The 24,893-nt window shown below is 36.7% G+C and overlaps 1 protein-coding gene across 1 annotated transcript; it reads right to left on the reverse strand.

Annotated features, from left to right (window-relative positions):
• Positions 1 to 667: 667 nt before the first annotated feature.
• On the reverse strand, positions 668 to 23,669 carry cd247 (CD247 molecule). The gene is made up of 8 exons (XM_082524655.1): positions 23,507 to 23,669; positions 5,548 to 5,645; positions 5,319 to 5,363; positions 5,107 to 5,172; positions 3,333 to 3,365; positions 3,152 to 3,199; positions 3,003 to 3,032; positions 668 to 2,875 (listed from the first exon to the last, which is right to left on the reverse strand). The coding sequence occupies exons 1-8, from the start codon at positions 23,565 to 23,567 to the stop codon at positions 2,810 to 2,812; spliced, it is 447 nt and encodes a 148-aa protein (XP_082380781.1). The 5' UTR covers positions 23,568 to 23,669; the 3' UTR covers positions 668 to 2,809.
• Positions 23,670 to 24,893: the final 1,224 nt, after the last annotated feature.

Below are 24,893 nucleotides of genomic sequence, written 5' to 3' on the forward strand. Positions count from 1 at the left end.
CACAAAGCCTTTTTTGCTATTTTTAATTACCAAAAAAGAGCTATAACTTTTTTCTAAACATATAAAGACCTTTAAAGAAACACGTTTAACGGTTTACATGTAATTAATCCATTAAATTCTGTAATTTACCCATTAATCCATTAATCACTCATCATGAAATTTTAGATTAACTGGACTTTAAGGGTAAAAGTTGTTCTTTTTCATCATAAAGTGAAAAACTAATTGTAAAGTCGTTTTTGTTCAGAGATGTACTTTAATGTTTGTCCATCAGGTGGCAGAAGCATCCAGCATCTCATCTTCAAGTCCTCTGAAAACTCTCACGTTTATTTATACAGGGGCGATCGTGGCTCAAGAGTTTGCAGGTTGCCGTTTCGAGCCCCGGCTCTGACAGTCTTGGTCGTTGTGTCCTTGGGCAAGACACTTCACCCGTTGCCTACTGGTGGTGGTCAGAGGGCCCGGTGGCGCCAGTGTCCGGCAGCCTCGCCTCTGTCAGTGCGACCAAGGGTGGCTGTGGCTACAATATAGCTTGCCATCACCAGTGTGTGAATGGGTGGATGACTGGATGTGTAAAGCGCTTTGGGGTCCTTAGGGACTAGTAAATGTTATACAAATACAGGCCATTTGCCATTGTTTATTTATTCATGACACATTTTGAAATGAGAAAAAAAACCCTCAGAATTTTGCAAACTTTAATAATGAAGCAATGATATTCATACAGGAATAGAATAACTGTTTGCAGCACAACTTCTCAGGAAAATATCAGGAAAAAAAGAAACTACCATGCAAACTATCCAACACATCAGATGAAATACATGAACACAGAAAACTACAAATAACTCTATACAGGACAAGGCAAAACATATAGTAACTTAAAGCTGCAGTGCTCTTTTAAAAATTACAACTAAATCTTAGACCTGAAAAGTGTGGAAGCCCATTCATTATTGCAGAAATTTGAACCGGAAAATAATAATAATAAGCTTTTGAACATTTTTCAACCAATTTTGTTTTATTTATTTTACGGGTTTTATTGCTCATTTGAAAGTTTTTTTGTCTTTTATTGTGAAAAAGACCAAATGAAGAAATGTTTCAAAATACATACTTAAAAATATTACATTTATTTCATATTTCATATCGTTTCATATTTTGCCATCACTCATGTAATGAATATTGATTGATTCAATCTTGAGGTTTTTCTTTCTTTGCAGCTGTGATTCTCCAGATGTTACTCAAGACTTCATCATTTTTAGATGATAAATATAAAAAGCAGAAATGAAGCTGCAGCTTTTCTGTGTTGATCTAAGTGCAGACTGAAGTTCTTTGATGTCTTTTTATTTTACAACCTAATATATACATCAGTGAAAAATAGCTCCTCGAGTGTCCACTGAAACGGCACCAAGCTCTTTTCAGGAATATTGTGAAACATCTGTCTTCCACACCACATTAGTGCAGCTTTTAAATTTTACAGATGTTCATTATTTAAGACAGACTTGGTGTTAATGGCACTTATCCATTTTTTACGGATCTTTATCAAATTTGAAAGCATTTCAAAAGAGGCAAGCCTCCATTTCAAATCATAAAGTAAGTTCTACATTATTTTTTCTCATAAATTCGCTTTGGATCAGTTTTAAAGGTGTTTCAGCCTTAAAAATCTTTGAACTGTGCTATTAATCCACAACAAATACCCTGATATATAACTGTGTTAAATTAAACAACCTATGTAAACAAGGTACAAACTGCAGTTTGTTTGTTTACAGTTTTAAACTGAGAACCAGGTCATAACATACTCAATATGGATTCAGAAATAATCATGTAAGCTTTTTTTTTCTACGTGAATGTGAAAATTTATAGAGGTCGGATATGTCACCGAGTAAGTTTCAAGCCTCTAATACCAGTTATTACATCCGACAGCACCGATGATTTAATCCAAAATCTAAAAATGTGTTAAAAATGTAAAAGAATTGAACATTCTTTTAATCAGGTAATCAATTAAATGATTAATCGTTCCAACTCTGATTTCCTGAATCCTGGAATTCTTGAAAACTCTTATGAATTTTTTTTATATTTAAAGTAAATACAATGTGCAAAGGGTAACCTTTTGTAAGAAAAAAATAAAATAAAATAAAACAACAAGTAAAATGAATAAAAATAAAAATTTGTATTAGTTCACTGTATAGTGACTGTATAGTAATTAATTAATAAACGTTTCATAAATCACTGTAATGTAGTTGTAAACAGTTAAAAAGATTTCATAATACTACACAACATAATATGAATATTTGTTTTAAAAAAAAGCACAAAAATTTATTTCAAATTTAAATTTGTTTAAATTCCAGTACATGTCGTACTGGTTTTTACTATGTTGTCTTTATGGGTCTTAAATTTGCATTACAGTCAGATAGACATTGGATATTAACTCGTTATGTACTAATATACTTCAAAAGGTCAAGCTATAAAACTGCAAAAAAGTTAGGTAAAAAAAGAATGAAAAGTTGGATCTCAGTTGATCACTATTGAATGTGTAAAAATATTTGTAAAATATTGGACATTAAGTCATTAAAAAGACAAATTTTAAATGCACGTTTGAAGTCTGATGGAAAACAGACCTTCCAGATGTTTTGTTAAATATAAAGTCTGAGAAAGGCTAAAATTTTCAGTCCATTTACAGACTTATTATAAACTTGGCAAACCTTAATATCTTCAAAGTAAAACAAAGATGCTCAAGCTGTTCTCAGTTGGTGTGAAAATTCCCATGAATAATCTCTGGAGCAGACGTCTGGACGGGGCTCATCAGCAGCTCTTTGGTGGCTTCTTAGCGAGGTGGAAGCGATTGCATCTGGAGGGAGTCGTAGGTGTCCCTGGTGGCCGAACTCAGACCCTAAAAATGACCAAAATCAATCGATCATCAGGTTGTTGTTTTTTTAAATTTAATCACAAAATTATATTCAAGTGATATGGTTAATTTTGATTTATCTCTTTAAAGCTAATGAAGCTTTTACACTCACCTGGTAAACCTGTTCGTTCTTTTTTGGACGCTGTAAAAATGTCAGTGTAAATAATTAGACATCAGGTTTTTGTTGATGGAATTTAATTAAGTAGATGATAAACAAGAAGTGAGAAACTGACCAATTTGTTTCGGTCATTTATTACAAACCTTCAGAGGAAGCTCCTTATATTCTCCATCTGTGCGTTTGTTCAGGCCCTGAATTTAAAAATATAACAAGTTCAGATACGAGTTTTCTGTGTTAGTATGCAAACTTCCAAGAGTTCTGTGTTTACAAAAAGTTTATTAATAATAATAATAATAATATTAATAATAAGATATTGTTTGTTACCGTGTACGTGGCGTCATCAGCTACCCTGCGGTTCTGTAGAAAGGAACAGAAGTCACAAGTGCAATTTTAAGGCAGGAGGTTCTAACAGACTTTAAAATAGAGAACCTATGTTGGGTTCTTTTCCTTCTTCCTCTAAGAAGGAATTGAGGGTTCTTCAACAACTTTCAAGTCTTTAAAATTCCTGAGAAACCATTCTTTTGTTGTTTTTGAAACTTCTTTGGACATAATCTACAACAGGGGTGTCAAACTCAAATACACAGTGGGCCAAAATTCAAAACTGGAACAAAGTCGCGGGCTAACATTAATATTTATTGAAAAAAAAAAATCTTCCTCCAGATATAAGAATGAATCTTTTCTTATGGACTCAAACAAGTTTTGCTGAAAAACTGAGTATGGAACAATCAAAGCTTAATACTAAACGATATATATATTAGCTGTATAGTACCAGTAGGCCAGCTCTAATAGTAATTTGGTATGGCTTCGCGGGCCAAATGTAATTAGGCTGAGGGCCAAATTTGGCCCGCGGGCCAGAGTTTGACACCTATGATCTGCAAGTTCTTAAGAATACTTCACATTTATTGTAGTTCTTGTACAGGTGGTTTGGAGCCTGTAGTGTTTTTGAAAAGTAGTTAACAGTTTGTTTGTTTGTTTCTTAATTTTTATCGAATTGTCCTTGTCATGGTTCATGGTCCCTGTTTTATTTTTTAGGGAAACATGAATCCAATAAGGACAAAACCACTGAAGAACCCAAACCACTTGCAAAAACTATCAAATACAGTATAAGCTATAAGCTAGGTATAAGTTATTCTTATAGTCTACTTAAGTTCTTCTGAACTTCATTTGCTGCGGTTATTGTACAATTAATTGTACTACTTGCAGAAGTGGTTTGGGTTCTTCAGTGGTTTTTGTTCTTCCTGATCTCTGAACGGGGTTTATTTAAGAAGTCCATAGTTAATGAATTCTTTCAAACTTGTCCTATTCCACTTAGTTTGTCACAGTTTCTCCCAGATATGTTTGATCCATGCATTTATTCCATTCATAACTTTTAAGAAGCGTTTTAGTGTTCTTCAAACATCTTCCAGATATTGACGAGTCTTTTAAAATTCCTGCAAATTAGTTGTTTTCTTGTCCTTTAGATTTATTCCTGAGGACATTTCCTAATAATTATTTTAGAGTACTCAACAACAAACTCAAGATTTTGCGTTTATTGTGGTTCTTGGTGTGGTTTAGGTTTTTCACAGGTTTGTGGTTCCCAGTTTCTTTAAGAAGTCCACAGTTTGGGAGTTCTTGCAGTTTGTCTCCAGTATTTTAGTTTGTCACAATTCTTCTAATGTTCTTCGTTTAGAATCCAGGATTGCTCTTTCTACACGTGTTCTAGAAGAAGATTTGAGGCTCTGTTATTTTGTTGATCTTATCTAATACATTAAATCTCAATGCATGCTCAATCATTCAGGTAAGGAAATGGGATTAGTGACAATATCTTTCTACCACTTAAAACGCCAAGTCCATGAGGTCTAAAAGATCTGGGAATTTTAAATGAACCGGGAATTATAAAACTGTAAATAACTTTAGAGATGTTTAAGAAAAACCTCTCTCAGCAACAGTCACTACTGCAGGATGGCGATCCAGTGTGACAACAATGCGCCTTATCCTCCAGAATCAAAAAAGTGGAATCAAACATATAAACATTCTAAATTTGTTTTTTTGTCTTTTGTGTTTAAACATTTGACTTCAGTACTTAATTAGATGTGTTGTATGAGAATAGCAGACTTACTCTTCCTCTCTCGGGGTCTCCCGTTCTCAGTGGCTCGTAAGTACCTGGATCCTGACCTTTCAGGTCCTGAACAAGAACACGTTTTAATCCACATCATTCTCCTCATCAACAGTTATTCCCATTCTAAGATCAGTACAGTGCCAATATTCACTCTTAAAATTGGGGAAAACAGGCTAACGAGCAGTTTATGGTGTTAGGTGATAGTAACTTACACTGTATAAGCCCTCCTCCTCCATCTTCGCTTTCGATTTGAAGAACTACAGAAAAATATCAATGACTGTTAATCAAAAACAGCCTTTTGTGGAGTGCGACGTAAGAAGGCTATAGAGTCATTATTGAACAGGTCTGATTTGGTTCAGAGATGAAAATTGGATTTGAATCTGTTTTTACTCCTAGACTAGAATCCAATCAGCAGTAAATATTAAAAAGAAACAAACCCACCTTCTCTTTGATGAACATGGCAGTGATGATGAGGCCATAAATGCCGAGGAAGCCATCCAGGATGTAACACAGTGTAGGGTCGTACAAGTTCATTGCCTCTGTGGAGATCAGAGTTCAAAGGTTAGAGGAAACACAAACTTGACTGAGTTCTGTGTTCAACTAAGAGCCCCAATAAAATGATAGTACACAACAAAAATGATTCTAATGTTGGTAACAGGTCACGAACTGTTGTTACAACTTCTACGCTTCTAATCAAGCTTTGAACGTTGTAAAACTTTCCGCATTTCACTAAAATGTAAAGAAAAAAGTTCGGGCTTCCATGTGTTAAATAAACCCTGATAAAAGACTGTTTAAAATAAAGCTATAGAAGAAAAAACTTCTTCCTATCATTTTGACTAAAACTGAATAAAAATAAGGTTGACAGCAACAGCAGTCGACAGTCTTTGTTTGTGCAGCGCGTCAGTGTGAAGGAGCTCGGCGGTTTCCTCAGCTGCTGCCGAGTGCTCGCTGTGGCTCATTAACTGACAGGTGTGTGTTCGTGTGTGGTTCAGTGTGGGCGTGTGTGTTTGTGTCGGTGTGTGTCGATATAGCCAAAAGATGCAGCAGAGCCTGTTTTCACATCACAGACGCTCATTAAACATTTAAGCAGGTCAGAGTCGCTCTTAAACTGCATTTTAAGAGACAAAAAATACACAAGAAAATACTTCACTGTCAATAAACCTCGGGTTTCATTTTCATTCATGTTGTTTATATAAATATAAAGAAATGTATTAAAGGTGATGAAGTTTGGCTGAATTTGCTCTATAAAGATGTGTATACAGACAAGTTTTAGTAAAAGTGCACTAAATGCATTTCAATTTTAAATCTCTTTGCCACGCACCTATCCACATAACTGACACATGCCTCAGTCATGTGATTCTTGTGGCATTCAACAGGAAAGAGAAGTGATTTATGAGAAAACGCACCATAAAGAACCATTTTCCCACCAAAGTAAATTAGAAATTTGATGAAATTCGTCATTTCTTCTTGTAACTGTATCGCTAAACAGACAGACAAACACGCGAGCAGTGTTTAGTTTGAAAAGCCTGGCGATTACTGTTTTTGGCCCAAACTGTATGGAGGCTGTTTTCCATGTATATATGTGGTATTATTTGAATTTCTTGTTTGGAGTGGGCTGTTTAGTTTCAGTAAAAATATGTGAGTCAGTCATGTGATTCTGATGAGAACATATTTTCTCCAGAGAGAAAAAAAAAGAGACGTAGTTCATGAGAAAATAAAGTTGTTGCTTTTTCTTTTTTGTTAAAGTTTAATGAAGTCTGTGCATTTTCTTTGCAATACAAGCAGCTCAAATGAATGAAGATGGAGTTTAAAACTTCAAATTTTACACCAAACTCGACAGACTTTTCTTCAAACTTCAGATAGATAAACAGGTTAAACTCCACTCACGTAACTCTGTAATTGTAATCAAATGTTTGTTATCGTGAACGCTGAAATGTGCTGTGCTGAAACACCGTTAATGTTGTAAATGTTTTTAGACTCTCAACCAATCACCACCCCCAAAAAACAAAACAAAAAAAAAATAACAAAACACACACACGCATGCAAATACACAAGATTCATTTAAATTCATTTATATAAAGTTTGGCTAAACACATGCTGACGTGTGAGGAATCAACAGTGTCGTCAATCTTGTATTTCCTAACCCTGTAAATGAGATATATTTTTATCTTTGGTCACATTTCTCTGCGGTTAACTGCTTCATCTGTGTGGTTTGAAGCCCTCTCCTCGTCTTTTTCTTATCATCAGTTTCCAGGAAACGGTTTTTGCCCTTAATCAGTGATCGTATGAGCTTAGAGCGAGCATCTATCAACATCGTTTATAAAGAAACTCTGCTTTCACACTTCTAACTGAATGGTCAGACAGAATTATAGTTTTGTGTTGAGAAACTATGACAGAATAGTGAAAAGTCACTTTCACACATCATGATGGTGATGATATGAAAAACATCAGCTCAGAGGTGCTTAAACCGCATGCTCAAACTTTTTTTTTCTTAATCAATAAAGATAACAATTTTCAGCTGAGTGCCACTCTGTTCATTCTCATAAAGATCCACCTGAAGTTTCTGCATCTGAAGCTGAAAGGAAGCCCACATCACAGCTGCAACGCCTCCTTTCACTGCACGTTTCATTTCATGGTCATTTATAAGCTGACAACACGTCTGGTTAGATAAGAGCAAAGATAAACTGAAAATATACGCATCAGGAAGCCCGTGTGTGTGTGTGTGTGGTCGAGGTTAGGGTTTAATCTGATGAGCACAGTGCAGTTTCATGTTCAGTTTCACACACTCATATACAAGGCCTGCTTTTAAAAAGGCAAACTATATCAGTATGTCTGCTGTGATGAAGTTACACTAGCTACAGTCAGCGCAGGTTAACGGTTTATGCAACTCTGTACCAGACTTTCATCAAAAAATATGCAACTGTAGGTGGCACACACACACACACACACACACACACACACACACACACACATGCACAGTAGATCTGTATCTACTAAAAGTCAAAATTTAGGTTTGAACATGGCTTATGAATTCTTTTTATAAATACACATGCACACAAAGTTCTCCACCACTATGGCTTTTTAAAAAGAAATCTAAGTGCACATGTGTACATAGCTCTGTAATGAGCGCACATAAAGTTATAATGCCAGTGGACACATGCAGGTTACATTTTTAAATACAGACTCGCAAGGCTCAGATACAGAATGGCGTCAGCAAAGCCCAACAGTTATGTATCTGATAACGTGACACCAGCTACTGTCGTGCATGCAGCTCGATACCAGTATTCTTTCAAAAGATTTACAATTTAAACTCACACACAAATATATCTGTTTCAGACCTGCTTTCATAAAAGTTTGGACATGCTTTGCAGGTTAAATACACATGCACATGACGTTCTGCACCACTATGACTTTAAAAAGATGCCTCAATTTAGGTACAAAAACATATGCGCTTAAACCGAAGCCTCAGTATAAGCGCACACTTACAGGTAGCTCTAACGTAAGCTTGCGTGAAGATGTCATAATGTCAGCTAGTTACTACAACTAACTAAAGATTTGTAAGATCTTTACAATAGTGCTTCGATAATATTACACTAATGTGGTCACACTTTCTGTACCACAACTGGTTTTTTCAAAAGTTTAAATTGAAGTTTGAATATTCATTATGTGGCTGCTTTAATGAAATGATAGCTGAAGAAGAAATGCACATAAAGTTCAGCACCACACCTGCTTAAAGATGCATCAATTTAGGTGCAAAAACATGGGCCAGGCCTGCTTTTAAATAGGTAGACTCTACCAGTAATATACCTGTGTTGATGAAGTCACACTAACTACCATCGTGCATGTAGGTCACACACCTGCCTGAAAAATGCTTCAGTTTAAGCACACACATGCAGGTAGTTCTGTAAGTGGCTTAATGCAAGGTATAGTTTTAAATACAGACAGACTTAAATATCTGGAAGAAATATTTAAATTGGTTTAATTTAAAACTTGCAGACAATTAGAAATACTTCATATGAGACCGTGTACTTTAGACGTACTTTTTCAAATGTTGTTTTATCATTTTTTGTGGCGTAGTAGTTCTAGTAGCAGAAGAAGTTAGGTTTTAGTAGTATATGCATGCAGGTAGTGCTCTAATAATTCAAATACGATTGGTCACTCTGTAAAGCATCTTTCCTATAAGAAATCCAGGCGTCAGTGTCACCATCATAATAGGAAATTATTTTCAAATGAAAAAATAGGCATTTATGATATGTAAGCTAGCTAAAGATATCTACTTGAGAAGTGTACCTACATTGTTGAGCTTGTGTAATATTACAATATAACACAGTGTCACCTTCGCTATGTCGACCCACGAGTGACTGAAAGAGGTGCTGGCAGTACTGTTCTGGTGCTCCGTCACAAAAAATCAAATGAACATATTTATGTACATATATACATACATTACATATAACGCAGTCAGCATTATGTATGTATATAATAAACATAGTAAAACCATTAAAAATGTGTACACATGCATACACTGAATAGTGAAAAAATACTGCGTTAAAAAGTTTGCACCTTTTTTTTCATCAGTGTGTTTTTGAAGGATTTGGGACATTGCACTGTTTAAGTTGGCGGTCAAACAAGTAATACATTATATACATAATTATGTATTGACTATAATGTATAGTCAATACATATAACGGGGTACGTTAATTTACTGAAGATCAGGATCAAGAGCTACAGTTTTATTTTATATAATTTGGACTAATGCAGATGATTTCTTTGATTACGCCAACAGAAGCCGACCCAAATAAGAAAAGTAGGCTGCGACCAGAAAGGCATGGAAATGCATGTTTTTGGCCATAGCGTGCACTTACTCTCAGCAGCTTTTACAAACTAAATTGCATTCATGTATTTTTGAGCAAGATGCTTTATAACATTATAGACAAATATGACCTTTTAAAAAAGAGATTAAAAACGGTCTTTTCCAAATCATTTTAAGATTCAGCGCTCAGTACATTCAGAAAACTGGTAATACAAATGCAACTGATGTATTTTCTAAGTATTGTTTTAAATATTTATACCAGTCCTGTAACTGGACATGAACCCGAGCCACAGTTCAAACATGAAAATCCCGTCACATATGAGCAATATTATTTCTGAAGAAGCTGATATAGCGGAAATTCTTTTACTATGTCCTGAAAGTACAAGTATATTCTGAGCTCTTTAATCTGTCTTTAATTGAGTATATCAAAACAACTGAGAGATGTAGCAATTTAAACATATATGCTTCATAATGTGGATGTATTTGAGGTTTTTTTCTTTGCATTAATATCTGATGGACATAATTGCTTCTCCTTCATATGTCTAAATTCTTGTTTCTGTTAGCTGAAGTTAGTGATTACCTCGTGGTAGAACAGTAAAGATCAGGACTTCATAATTCATGCAATCATCATATTTTAGCATATAAAATGCCCCCAGCTGCTCAGAACATGCCTCTGTCACCTCTGCAAGTACATTTTTAGAGGTTGTTTCTACAGTTTTTATGCCTGTTGTGTCAGTAAGAACAGGTTCAATAAAGCTTTTAAACTAGTTGCATTAAACTGCTTCATAACTAGTCCATTTGTTATTTGTTTTTGCTTCTCCTAAAAGGGAAATGACAGTAAAGAAGAGGAGAATCGGAGGAGTTTCCACTGAAACTGCATTAAAAACAGTTCAAGAAACACCCGGTCTGCCTAATCTGACTGACTGACACATCAGCGGAAAGATCAGTGACATTTTTTATGTTTACACGAATTCTTCGTGACTCATCAGAAACATTCACAGACACCATTCACAAAACTGGCTTTGCAGAGTTTTCCATCACAACCTCTCGTAAGGGATCCCAACATCACAGAGTGTCCGTGAGTGCAGCATCAGCAGGTTTCCTGCATCTGCTGTTCAACCACAGGATCACAACACAGCCCTGATTTGCAGTAATGCACTGAGCCAACATGGAAACACTCAGCTTTACTCAGCTTAACCTATAGCTTCTTACGCAATTATTGCAACATTAAAACTGTACAAGAATAGAAATAGTAGCAAAGCTTAGTGGTTAAAACAACAAAGCAATACAGATTAAAATTTCAAGAGTCTATTAAATACTGATGTTTTAAAAATTTCTTGCAGCATTCAGCATTCAGTACAACATTTTTTCTCTCCAGTCAGCAATCAGATGTTTTTCTGGCCCACAAAAAAAAAAAAAAAATCAGTTGAATTATTTTATTTACTGCCAACTTCATCTAAAAAAAATACAGAATATCAGTGTTATCATCGGCGTTATAAAACAGCAGAAATACCAAAAAACAATGATAAGTAAACCTTCAGAATAAAAGAAGTGGAGTAAATACTAAGCTCTTCTTTAGACTAACCCCTGTAGGCTGCAGGTATCGCTGCTGGAAAGATGAATTGGCTGCTTTCAAGGTTTACAAGAAATCTGCCTTACTGAAATATCAGTTTACCTGCATGCTGCTGTCTTTCATTTTAGCTCCTTATTTCAGGTTGTTGTGTCAAACAAACCAGCGGTGGATGGAAGCAGCTACGTCTTCTATCCACACAGTCAATCAAATCACTTTCATTGTAATAAAAGTCATTTTTATTTTAAGTCATATTTATTGAAGTAAAACAAATAAAAGAATAAAAATACTATTGAAAGTTCATTTCAGTCAGTGGCTCAAACAAGGCAGTTGCCAATGAACCTGCTCGACAAACGGCCCCGTGCCATTGATGTTGTTGAAAGCTGACTGGTCAATAAATAGTTACGAACTGAGCTGAGTTTGACTATGTTGTATTTATTTAATGGCCACACACAGATTCTTATCTTTTAAAACCACCTCTTCTCTTACAGGACATTTATACACAGACACAAAACCATAGAAAGGCTGTGAAAGACTGGAGTCTTTAGAACTGAGACAACGTATTAAAACGTGTTTATTTAGGTATCAAGCATTAGATCGAAGTTTTCTGAAAGCTAATTAACATAATTCACATCTTAGACGCCCACAAATAGTTGCTAATGACATAAAAGAGGGTTTAGGAAAGGGCATCATATCAGTTTCTAATCTATTTCCACTGCACTCGTTACAGAGCGCACATTAGATTGTCAATGTATTAACTGAAGTTCTGGGAAATGAAATCTGACCAGAGGTTTGGAAATCAGCTTGTGCTCAGACTTCTGCCAAGTTCAGTAGTTAGAATGAAAATCAAAGAAATGCCGAGAGGCTAAAGGTTCAGGACCATCCAAACATTTTTCTAAAGATATAAGACTCAAACTAAAGCGGTTTCTACTTGGTTTGGATGCTGAGGGATACAAATAGAACTAAAACTTGACCCCAGGTTACGCAGTGAAACAGACGAATGACGTCAAGTTCCCACCGGAAAGAATAGCGATCGTTAAGGGGTGTTTTATAGAGCGTATGGATCTACTGCGAAGGAAACGTGAACGACTGTTTGTTATAAACAGGTTTGATTTGAATGGTTGTACATTGTGACCAACCATTCAGTGTTTTACATTAAATGGTTGTTTGCTGTGTCTTTTCAGCGTGAACTTTGTGACTGGATTGCCGTGCATTTGATATGAATGAGAGATTGCTGCTGGTTTGTTTTGTCGGCACTGTTGGAAATAAAAATCACAGTAAAGTCCAAGCGAAGCAAAAACAGAGCAGATTACTGTGGCCTAACACTCGGCAGCTCGATGCACTCCCACAGCTGCATGACCACACAGAGATGAAGTTTTCAGATTACCTGGCACACTTGACCTATCACAGGGTTGCAGTGACATATATTTTGCCTCCGTCAGCTGATAAAGGTGATAAAGGTGGTATGTGATACGTGTAGGTGTTCAGAAGAACAGAGGTTCAGGGGCACCGTCATGACTTCTGAGGATTGTGTGGACTGTCTGAGCTCGATGCAGATGATATCGCAGCCTTGAGGTCTTGACCTGCAGGTCCTCAGACCGGTTTCTTGGGCAGGAAATCCACTGACACAATCTGTACACCTCCATTTTACTTCTACTGTACATCCACTGTGTTTTTGCTGCATACACAAAAGAATCGTGTCCCTTGAAAATGTTCTTCCAAGGGAAACTTGAGCAATAAAGATATCTTTGTTTATCTAATGGGCAGAAATAACAGGAAACGGCTCCTTAAGGTGAACCATTACACTTCAATATTAACGTCAGTTTGGTTTTTACACCATTGGTTGAGACATTTAATCCAGTTTTACTTTGTTTTATTAAATTTAGCGCATAATTCTACTCGATACAATATGTCTGTGAAGGTTCTCAGCCATCCAGGTCATGGTAGTCTAAAGAGCTCGGAAAGAAAAGTGACGCTTTTCTTTCCGAGCTCTTTCGACTACTCTGTAGAACCACTTTGTTGTATTGACCCTTTACAGATAGTGGTCACTACAGTCGACAGCTATTCAAAGGCTTTTCTTGTATTTGTGTCAGTGTTGATGGTTTACTTGTACATAAACCACTACATTGGGCACTGATGTGTCCATACTCTGCCACCCACCCCAAAAGTGGACACAAAACCATTTGAAAAATTCATGTTTAAAAATGAAGTTCAAAAATATTTTTTTCATACCTAAATAGAAATAAAAATACTTAAGAAAAAACTCCTGATTGAGATTGTCATAATTCATGCATGAAAGTGTTAAAGTCTGACTTTACAGTTTATTTTTTCCATTTTTCCCTTTATTTTCTCCACATAATGAGTTGTTTTTCATGTTATATTTGGTTTCTGTGAGATAGGCTCCAGCTCTCCTGCAACCTATATAGGACAAACAGAAGAGGATGGATGGAGCAATGGGATGGGATCAATATTTAGAATCTTAGCATTTCTTGTCTTACCAAAAAGCAATTTTGAGCAGGAAAGTCCTATAATTTTTTAACATTGTTATTTTATGAGTTATTTCTTTGTTTTTTATGCAACACCAAGGAGCTAACAGTGCTAACAGAAAAGTAGAAACACAATGTTTGGCTGGTTTTCCTGACTCATTGACAGACTCATTTGGAAGATGTTAAATTTAGACTTATCTTCATTTATGCCGAAAGAGAAATTAAAATGTGAAATGATCATTTACAGTAAAGAGCAGTGAGGAGGTGGAAAAATCAGTTTTACTCTGACGTTACAGCGTGTCATGTGTAGATGTCTGATAGCACATCAGACTTCTGTCAGGATTCATTCATTCTCAGATGGCTGCTTCTCTGCCTGTGAAACACTTCAGACTGGGTAAAAGGTTTGAGCCATATTAAAGCGCTGGTTGTGTTGACAGACGCGAGACTTCAAACACTCTGAGAGCAGCGACAGTTTCCTGAATGAAAGTAGAGAGATGAAGAACCCGAGGTCGCCTTTAAAAATCCAGCTTGTCGCTTATAGCAAAAAGGATGTCGTTTCTAGGAGACCTAAAGAGCATGTGACAAGATGTAGTTAATGCTCAAAGAAAAGGGCGTGACCTGGGTGCTGTCAATCAAAGATAAGGTGCATGTTGTAAGATTACGTCTCTTCCTAAGGCTTCCTGTATGCTCTGAAATAAATGATCTTCACCAGATAAGAGTCATGTTTCCATCCACATGATTTCAATTTAAGCAGAAACTACAATTACTGCCTTTTATATGTCACCCAGTCTTTGCTGCTCTTTCCACTGTTGTTTTTTTTTTTTCATTGTTACCGCAAAGTTGAGGAGGCTAAACCCGAAAATCTCCTCACAGTGTATAGTTTACATTCATGCCTGTTGACTCATTTCTATCACCTCTAGAAATGATGTGTTCAGGTGTTCCCCTGAAAAAATGAAACCAGAGAAACTCGGTCAGATGATTTTGTATTTGTCTCCAGGCAGAGAAACTTCACTCTCAGGAGTTGATAGCATTTGTTTGTTTAGAAATGATCACATTTTCATTTACAGATCAAAATCATCACCTTTGAGCTTCCTGTACAGCAGCACTGTCTAGTTTTTAGCCTGCAAGACAGTTAAACTGGCTGGCTCTGTGTTCAATTGTGAGTTTGGGCTCCAATTTGTATGATAAAAGAACATAATCAGAGCAAACAGCTATGGCACCACTTTCAAAAGACTCATTCAGCTCCAGCCAAGACAACAGAATTAGAGCCTCTAGTCAACACAATCAATCAATCAAGGAATTCCTAACAAATTTTGACGTACTGCCTGCCTGCACCTCTCAGAACTTGTTTCCACAAATCGTTCTATATCTAACTGGTTCTACACATTTCCATTAAACAAAGCCCAGGTACCAGCACAGAAGCACAAAACTGTCCAAATTTGCAGCCATCATTGTTAGTTGCCATGGGAGGCGCTAACCTCATCGACTGGTAGATGCAGGCCGCAGATTCTGCCCACCTTAACTTCCTTCTAATTTAGTAACCCGAAATTTTGTTCCATTACGCCGCGTAAAGAGAAAAAGGCAAAACATTAACGCCGCAAAAAGAGATGTTAATGGCCTGGTGTCACATAGAGCGAGAGCCCCTCGACCCCTCTCCACCAAAGAATAATCCATAAACAACTTAACGGCTAGTCCTGTTGTAATTAAAGTAACACACAGTTCAAGAAAGAAATATATACACATGTGATTGAGACAACAGCAATCTCGCTTAAAAGCAAGTTATAGTCTAATGAGTATATTCACTAAATCAAGGCATATTTCTGCATTGCTGCCGAATGGCTCAGGTTATGTGGTTCATTGTAGGGTGTGGCAGGTTTGCTTAAGAGAAAGTAAAGGGGACAGTTTTGAAAGAAAAAAGAAATATAAAGGCAAAATATTCAAATAAGATCAAAGATTTGTTCTTTCTTCCTGTAGATTTTGTGATGAGCAAATGAATCTCTTGAGGATTAGTTGTTAGCTGTGTTTGTCCTCGCAAGAATGATTTTGCAGTCAAGTGATCATACCCAACAGTTTTCAGTTTTCAGTTGCATGACATTTTAATCTAAACTGCTCTTTAAAAAATCAAACAGTTGAATATCATATAGTGTTGGGCCGACTCCAATAGGTAACGCTGAGTGAGTTATGGAAAATATGTTTTATGAGATCAGCGTTTTGACTGCCAACAACTAAATTCTAATTGGTTAATGCTTAAAGGGACATCAATGCAGGAGGCGATTTACTCGACGTGTCAGTTTGCCACTGATAGTTGGCAACTAACAGACATTACAGGCTTCAGTTGCGTGACAACACCTTAACATATTTGCCACCTTCACTGAGAGTGGTAATCACTTCAAACCCTAACCCTGGAAACCTAGATAAGGACACTCAAGCATATAATCCACCATTATTTTAACAATGCTGTTATTTATACATGTGACTCTCCCTCTAAACCGTAGGAAGTGCAAGAACTTTGGGCTGAATCAGGCTAAAACTGTTAAAACTGGTTCCAAATGCCCAGCAAACAAAGTTCAGTGTAAAAAAGTGCACTTGTAAAATCATTAAAGCACATGAGTAGTTATGATGCTTTTCTTTTATGCGTACATTGTTTCAGTACAGATGGGATTCTATTGTAGGGATAAATTAAACCTTTTATGCCACGTTGAAATCTGTGGAAGCTACTTTCCTGCCTGCTATTGATTATAGTGATACACACTTTCAAGGAGCTTTTATCAAGCGTGCTATTTATTTCAAAGGTTCGTTACAAACATGAGCCCTTCATTATGTTTTGGTGAGTCGGCACTGACTACTTGGTGAAATATCTGTAAAGCGAATATGGGTTAACTTCCAGCTCGCATCTGTCGCTGTCTCTATTTCAGCTCAGATAGTTACTATCTTGAAGTCTCAATTGTAATGCACCCAAGGTTTTGAATGATGAGGCTAAAACTCCATTAGGTCTTATATAGAAGTTTTTTATTCTAAATGAGCACTCAAGGTGCTTTATACAACATGCCTCACACTCCAATAGATGCATCTCGCCCAAGAACATTTGGCATACAGACAGGAGCAGCGAGGGATCGAGCAACCAACCTTCCAATTAGTGGCCACTGCTGTTTCATTGTTTTGGTTGCATTTACAACAGGTCTATGTGGTGAAGAACATTTCGATGTCAATGAGACCTACTTGTGAAATGCAATTAAAACCAAGGCAGTTAGATGCTCACAGCTTGAGAAACCCTGAAATGTACTTGCAAACATGCCGCTGTGGTGTCAGAGTTGGCAGTTTGCATCCGAACACCTGAACGAATCGAGGACATCTCACCGCTCTCTCTTATGTTAGTGTGTTGAGTTTTTTTTTTTCACCTCTACTCTGTGTTCATTGTGTCACTTTGGGCCTAGAAAGTACACCAGTAAAAATAAGCTGAGCATCTGCTTAGTATAGCCGTTTTGTTTGAGTTGCATTTTCTGTCATCTTTTGCGCTTCTTTTAAACCTCCTGTTGAACCGGGGTGTTTCCTTAGCGGGGGCTGAGAGTTGTGCCTTGTGCAGCTCTCTGGCCACCACATTGAGCCAAGGTACAGCTCAGTTAGGGAAACACGCTTTTGACAGCTAAAGAAACCACAACACTGCTTCCTGAAGTGGGGGTCTTTACTTTTTGTGGTCAATTATTTCTCTTGAACTACAAAACACAACTACACTGGCACCTTTAGACCTCAGACACTTACAAAGAGGACTACTTCAAGCTTGAAGCCTGTTTGTATTGTTATTAAATCATCTTTTAATGGTCTAAACCTACATTAGAAGTAAAAGTCTTAATCACATGGTGGAAAAGACTAATCCAAAAGACACCTAACCAACCAATGCAAACTAATATGGATATTTTAAATCTTTCAATTTTAATTCATTAAAATGACAATACATAAAAAAATCCTTTTAAAACGTCTGATACATACAGTCGACTCTACACTTTATCTTTTAATGTTTCAGAGCTGCCATCATGTTGGTGTATTTAATGCATTACATCAGAAAAGACCCTTTTGTCTCTGTTTAAATATTTGCTAATAGGGTTGAGATGCTGTTTGAGAAGTCACTGTAACTAAATGGTGTTTTTTTTTTTTTGCCTAAACCTTACAAAGTATTAAAATCACACCTTTGGACATAACATTGGTTACTCTGGGCGCTTATAGCTCTGATACTGCACTGGAAAATATCTTGTAGGCCAGACGAGGCCCAGTTGTCACAATACGACTGACACTTAAGGTAGACATGTGGCTGCTTTGCAGCACGCAGACTTACTCTGAAACAGCGCCGTCTGAGAGCCCAAGAAGAACTGCCCCATCGCCACAGAAAACTGCACATATGAGCTAATCGTCGGATGCTAATGTAACATGTAATGCACCTTTTCTTGGTCATTATATTTTAATGCTGTTTTGTTTGTTTTTTTAAATGTAAAGCTCACAAAGTGCATTAAAATCTGGGCAACTCTGAGTACTTACAGCTCTGCCCTACCATTACAACACACCTGGCATCTGGCCTGTATAAGGTGGACCTGTGGTGTGGCCCAAATACCCAGAAAGCCCCACAGAAAATCTTTCATCCTAGTTTGTATTATTACACATTTAATGTCAAATGAAGCTCAGAGACAGGAGTTATTCAGGAAACAGAAACCACAGGTTTTACACAGCTGCACTTCATATCATTACTGAATCTTGATTTTGCCCCTTATCTGGAAAAGAGGGCCTTCATTTCTCTGTTTAAACATTCAATAAAAAGTTTCAGATGCCAAATGTATTTTCTCAGTCATGTCATCATAACTTATTGCTCTTTATTACTAAATCTGGCTGCTCAGGGCATCTACAGCTCAGTTACTGTACTAGAAAATATTTTGTGTGCCAGATGTTGTCTAAATTTCACAACACTGTTAGGCCATTATTGTGTAAAACTGTGGCTCCTTGCATCAGGCAGACAAAACCATATGTAGCCCAAAAAATAATGTCACATACGGGCCACGTGGTCCAGGAAATCGCTCAAAAGTCCTTTTTATTATTTTTAAACAGGCCGTGCAAGTGATGAACACCACTAATACTGTTTAGACAGCAGTTATTCAGGAAACAGAAGCCGCAAGTGTTAAAAAGCTGAAGTCTTACGTTTTGCTCCTTATATCAAAAAGAAGATCCTCATTCCTCAGTTTGAACATTTGAGGTCCTAGTTAAACCTTTCTCATTCATGCCATCAAAACTAAATATGCTGTTTAGTTTGGATAAACTTCACAAAGTGCATTCAAATCATGATAGCAGACAGATTTTAATCCTAATTTGCGATACTCTAATCACTTTTAGCACAGTTTGGCACTTATGTGTGCCAGATGCGGCCCAAATGTAATAGAAACGTGGACATTAAGCCATATAAGGTGTTACTGTGGCGTGTGTTTGTTGTCGTTTAAGAGTAATACATGTTTAACCTAAATTAAAGTTGAAAGGCAGTAGTTCTTCAGGAAATAGAAGCCGAAAGTTTTAAACGGCAGCACTTCATGCCTTTATTTTAATTCTAAATGTAATCTTTGGCCCCTAACTTACAAAGAAGACACTGATTTCTTGACTTGAACTTATATTAAAAAGTAGCCCTTCCTTGGTCACGCTATTATAACTTAACGATGTTTATTTATTGTAACTCTCACAAAGTGCACTTAAATCATGATAACAGACACATTTGGGAATAATCTGGGATACTTTGGCCACTTATACCAAAGTTAGGCGTGAATATGTGCCAGATATGTTCCAAATGTCAAAATACTGGACACTAGGCCGGCATAAGGTGGTGCTGCGGTCTGGGTGTGTCTTTCTTGAAGAGTGATTTTTATCTGATGTTAAAGCTGAGAGACAGCAGCTATTCAGGAAGTATGAGCTGCAAGTCTTAAACAGCTACATGCCATGCATTTATTTTAGTTCTAAAATGTAATTTTTGTCCCCTAACTTACAAAAACGGCCCTCATTTCTCACTTCAGAGGCGTACTTAGCCATTTAATAACCATGTCGGCCAAATACAAAAGTCTAATTGTCTTTACAACATGTGAACTGAGCAGTTTTAATGCTTACTGTAAGGCTGTGTTTAGTAAAGAAAATACTTTGTTTAACGAGCATGATTTTATGTGTTACCTAAGTAGTGCCTTTATCGTGCCGCAATATAGCGCTTATTAAGGAAGCACTGCAGCCACAAGTGTCGAACTACACGTCTCATGGTGCTGCTGCACAAACTTCATTTTTTTCATAAAAACCAAAGTGACAAACTTGATTTCTGCAAATTCTGCTGTTAATATTTCCTCCTACTTTTAGCTTTTATTCTCAACTTTATTTCATCGTCGGAGGAAGGTGATGGTAAAGTGATTTTTATCTGTGTTACTATATTCTTGAAATGGCTCTAAAATGTGAAAAAGTATTGCTGCCTGTGGTGTACCAACCTGTAAAATGGAGGAACTCTCCATTTTCTAGCCCTTTGTCTTTGTTAGAATCAAACATCTACACATTTCTAATTACACCCCACAGTTTGAGGAACTACTTCGTTTAGTTTCCCTCGACTGTTTCTATTCTTTTATTCGGGTCCAGGAAACACGTGATTGAATTGGTCCCTTATTTTAAACGAGCATGATCTGCCTACACCGGATTAGCTCATCCTTTGATCGATATTTAGACGACTTAAATTTGTTTTTGACTGTTTAATTTGTTATTGAATTCCCTAAACTTTGATTTAGGGAAATCAAAGTTTGTGATAATCTAAACTAGCTTTAAATGTCTGAAAATATAAATGTTTTAAACTGATCTTGAAATGGTCTACTGGTCTAAATGGTATGCAATGCTTTCAATTGTAGTTGGTTTAAACTGGATTCCCTGTGGTCTAAACTGGTACTTAAGTTTTTAAAAAAGCTTTTTGTTTAACCGTTTTCTTTTTTTAATCTTTGCGACCGCTTTTAATACTTCGCTTTGGCGCACACTTATCAGCTTTAAACTGATCTATTAAAGCGCTAAACAGGTCATTTCATAGTCTAGACTGGCTTTGGATCTTGAATGGTCTGAGCTGGATTTCTGATAGGCTAAACTGGTACTGACGCTGAAAACCGCTGCTGGATTAAGTTGCTTTTTCTAATTGTTGAGACTTGTATTACCACTGGTACATTAGCGTTCTAAACTGGTCATTTGATGGTCTAGACAGTTATCTATGGCACTAGACCACGGATGACCTACATTAGAATGTGATAATGAAAGGCCAGTGTTAATGCTTTCAAGGCTCTCATTGAAAGGAGTCATTTTAAATCCCTTCTGTGCCTGACTGCTCCTCTGAGTCCCAACAAGCTTGTTCCCTAAAGTGTTTGGAAGAAATACTGCTCCAAAAACCTGAAAGTGTGTTTCCAGAATGTAATGTTTTGGTAACTCTTAGTGAATTTAAATTTATAATTATCCATTATCTAGATTTATTTCTGTATTGTTTTGTTTATTGCCCCCCCCCCCCTTTTTTTTATTGCAGCTGTCAAAGAGAATTCAAGCTAAAGTATATTAAATCAACTTAATACCCTAAATAAACTGGAGTTTTGATTATGTAAACTATGAACATTTACTTTACGCAAACGCTTGTGAAATGCTACGTGAAATGGTCTCAACTGGTATGCAATGCTTTTAATTGTTGTTGGTTTAAACGGTGTTTCCTGTGATCAATACTGGTACAACCAGTGAAAAACTTTTCCATTTTATTTGTTTCAGTTTGTATTTAAACAGTTGAACTTTGACGCACGTTTTTCAAGTTTAAACTTGTATGTTAATGATCTAAACTGACCATTTGATGGTCTAAACCATAATCTATGGCTCTAGGCCTTGGTTTAAGATGATCGGTATATTTTATTTTATAAGACTTTCAATGGGAAACTATCACTTCTGTGCTTGACTGGCCCTCTGCATCCCTACAAACACGGTCCCTAAAGTTCGCAATGAGTTTGGAAGAAAATGCTTTTAGGTTTTGTACTCCAAACGACCTGGAAGTCTTTGACAGGGCCTCCAAAAATGAATCCTATGGTAACTCTTGTTCAATTTAATTTTACGATTATTTGTATATTAATTCATTTATTGGGCTTGAGTTTTACTTTAAGCGCTGAAGATATTTTGATTCCAAAATTTACTTTAAAGTTTGGGTGGCTTGAACTGGACTTTTAATAGTCTAAACTTGGCTTTAATGCTTGACAATGTAATTGCTTTATTCTGGCTCTAAAGTGGACTCAACTGCTATGTAATGTCTTCAATTATAGTTGCTTAGAAACAGATTTTTTATTGTGTATTCTGGTATGTAACTCTGAGGTTTACTGAGATGAGGATTTCCTTTTGGGTTATTTTTTCACCAGTGTAAGAAATAAACCTATTGTTGAGTGAGATTGTACATTTGTTACATCGAGTTTTGCCCAACTTTAGTTCAGATGTGTCGTTACATGAGATTGATTAACTTGATTAAACTTCTACCAAAGAAGCCTATGAATATGAAAGTCTATATTTATAATAAAGTCAGAATTTAAACAAACTGGAAGGAAAGATTAACGCATTATGTGTCATTTTTACACCTCGACAGCATGCACAAACTGATTAGTCGACGTCCGGATGTGGATGTTAGCCGATAGCTTAGCTATCAGGTTCAAGTTACATAATAAACTTTTTCTTCTGAGTATAAAAAGTAATGTTTTTTAAAAAACAGAGGGGTCAGATATCTTATTTATTTAGGCAATGATGGGCCTTTTTTTTAAGGTAATCCACACAGATTAGCTTGTGTGATAATCAGACGCATCAACACCAGAACATTTCTGATTTATAGTGTTAGCTAGCTAATGGCACTGTGGTTTTCAAATCTAAAATTGGTCATTAGATAACATTTTTCTTTTTACCCCTAAAAAAATGACAGAAATCTAAATTTTGTTTGGTTGTGTCGCGACGAACACGATACAGAATCCAACATGGCTACCAGAATTCTCCACTACAGACATATTCAGCATAAGACTTTCTGCTGCTTGAAAACATTTTAAATCTGCTTTATGTAGATGCTGTTCTGTTAGATATGTGGGGTTATTTATTCAGACGACACACATCTATGCAAGTACGGTTGGTATTTTCTTTTAAATTTTCTGATCCGTTTGAGGGTTAGCACTTTGCTTGTCGATTAAGAAAACTGATTTAATGCATTTGAATTGTGACTGCTCTGAAAGTTCAACCATATCATACTGACAGTCGCTTCATGACTGAGACTAAAATATTTTTTTCTTAGCTTCTGCAAAATCAGCATTTAAAAAAAATAAAGCTAGCAGGATTTAAACCAAGTTTAGGTCTGATTTCGTATCATGTTTCTGTTAATCATAAACTATTTTTAAAAACCTGTCTTAACTTTTGTCACGCTTTTAGAAGGGAGGTGATGCCTCTGCAATTCTTCTATTTCAAATCTATGTGTAGAACTTCAAAGTGTGTTCGGGGTCTTACCAGCCGGGGAGACCATTGAGGCGAGGACCAGCAGGCCAGATATCCACATCTGGAGCGCCATCCCGAACCAATATCCCCAGACGACGTTGTTTCTTCAAACTGGTTTCGGCGATGAAGTGAGATGACTGAACTAAACTAGTATCTTCCTTCTCTGTTGCCTCGATGTGGAACAGGAAGTGGTGAGGAGCTGCTGTGCCAGGTGACACTCAGCGACACACTTACATCAACTTTTCTCCCACACATGAACACACTCTGTAGCACACATGGAAAAACAAATTCAGCCTCTTCTTTTGCCAGCTATTCCTGCTTTTGATGTTTACACGGTTATGTAACTGAGAGTAAATCTTTTAAAATAAATCTGAAGCACTCTTTGTTTACATTATTTATATCACCCTTTCTCTTTTTAAGGCTGGTTTTCAGTGCTAGAGGCTGTGTAGATCAGTTTCACTTACAGGTTGTCACTTTTGAGTGTAAACTCAAGACATTTTAATGTGCTGGGTACTAAACCATGACCTTTACTTTATCTTAGTCAAGTGGTTTTAGTCCCCAACCCAAATCAAACAGAAAGTAAAAACTAAGCAACTCAAACTGTGGTTTCCTGATGGTCTCTCTGCCACCACTACTTTGTCAGGACTTTTACCCAGGATTTAGTCAAGTACCACAACTAGTGCAATCACCAACTGTGTTCAGAAAAACTGACACAACATCTACAGCCAATGAAATGTATTTCAAAATCACTTCCTCAAACGTTCCCTCCATATATAAAGAGATTTACTTGCAGCTGGCAACTAGACTGGATGACAGAAGGACAAAACTGTCTGGCCGATTGTTGATTATAGTTGAATTTCAAGGCTTGTTTTGATTAGATTACTTTCCAATTTATTTACCCCCAGCTCATATGAAGCACCAATATCCTTTGCTTCCACTGGTAGTTATTTCAGTCCATTTTTGTTATTTGTGTCAAAGCTGAGAGAAGTTCAACTCAAGACTTGCCCACTCAATAATGCTAACAGTTAATTTGCCTGGATTTAAAATGTCTCTGGTGGCAGTGTTTATGCTAGTCGTCCTTGGCATCATATCTGGTTAAAAGAATCAAAATGGTGACTGCCAAAGTGCTCAACTTGAGGTCTCAGAATAAAACCTCAATAAAGCTGTGGGACTCAAGCAAACCATAGTGAGAGCCATTATCCACAAATGGCTAAAACATGGAACAGCGGTGAACTTTCCCAGGAGTGGCCGGCCAACCAACATTTTCCCAAGAGGACAGTGACGATTCATCCAAGAGGTCACAAAAGACCCCGGATGGCTTAATGGTTTCTAAAAAACAAAACAAAAAACAAAATTAAGACTTTGTAGTGGCCTAGTCAAAATCCTGACCTCAGTCTGA

The sequence above is a fragment of the Aulonocara stuartgranti genome (genome assembly GCF_965226115.1).
Source record: "Aulonocara stuartgranti genome assembly, chromosome: 23".
Taxonomy (NCBI): Eukaryota; Metazoa; Chordata; class Actinopteri; order Cichliformes; family Cichlidae; genus Aulonocara; species Aulonocara stuartgranti.

What these genes read in the sequence shown, in the direction of transcription:
- cd247 (XM_082524655.1), bottom strand. Translation starts at nt 23,567, where the DNA reads ATGGCGCTCCAGATGTGGATATCTGGCCTGCTGGTCCTCGCCTCAATG. An exon ending in AGGAGGAGGGCTTATACAGT is followed by an intron (nt 5,173 to 5,318) that starts GTAAGTTACTAT and finishes GTTCTTGTTCAG; the next exon opens with GACCTGAAAGGTCAGGATCC. An exon ending in AGAACGAACAGGTTTACCAG is followed by an intron (nt 2,876 to 3,002) that starts GTGAGTGTAAAA and finishes GGTCATTTTTAG; the next exon opens with GGTCTGAGTTCGGCCACCAG.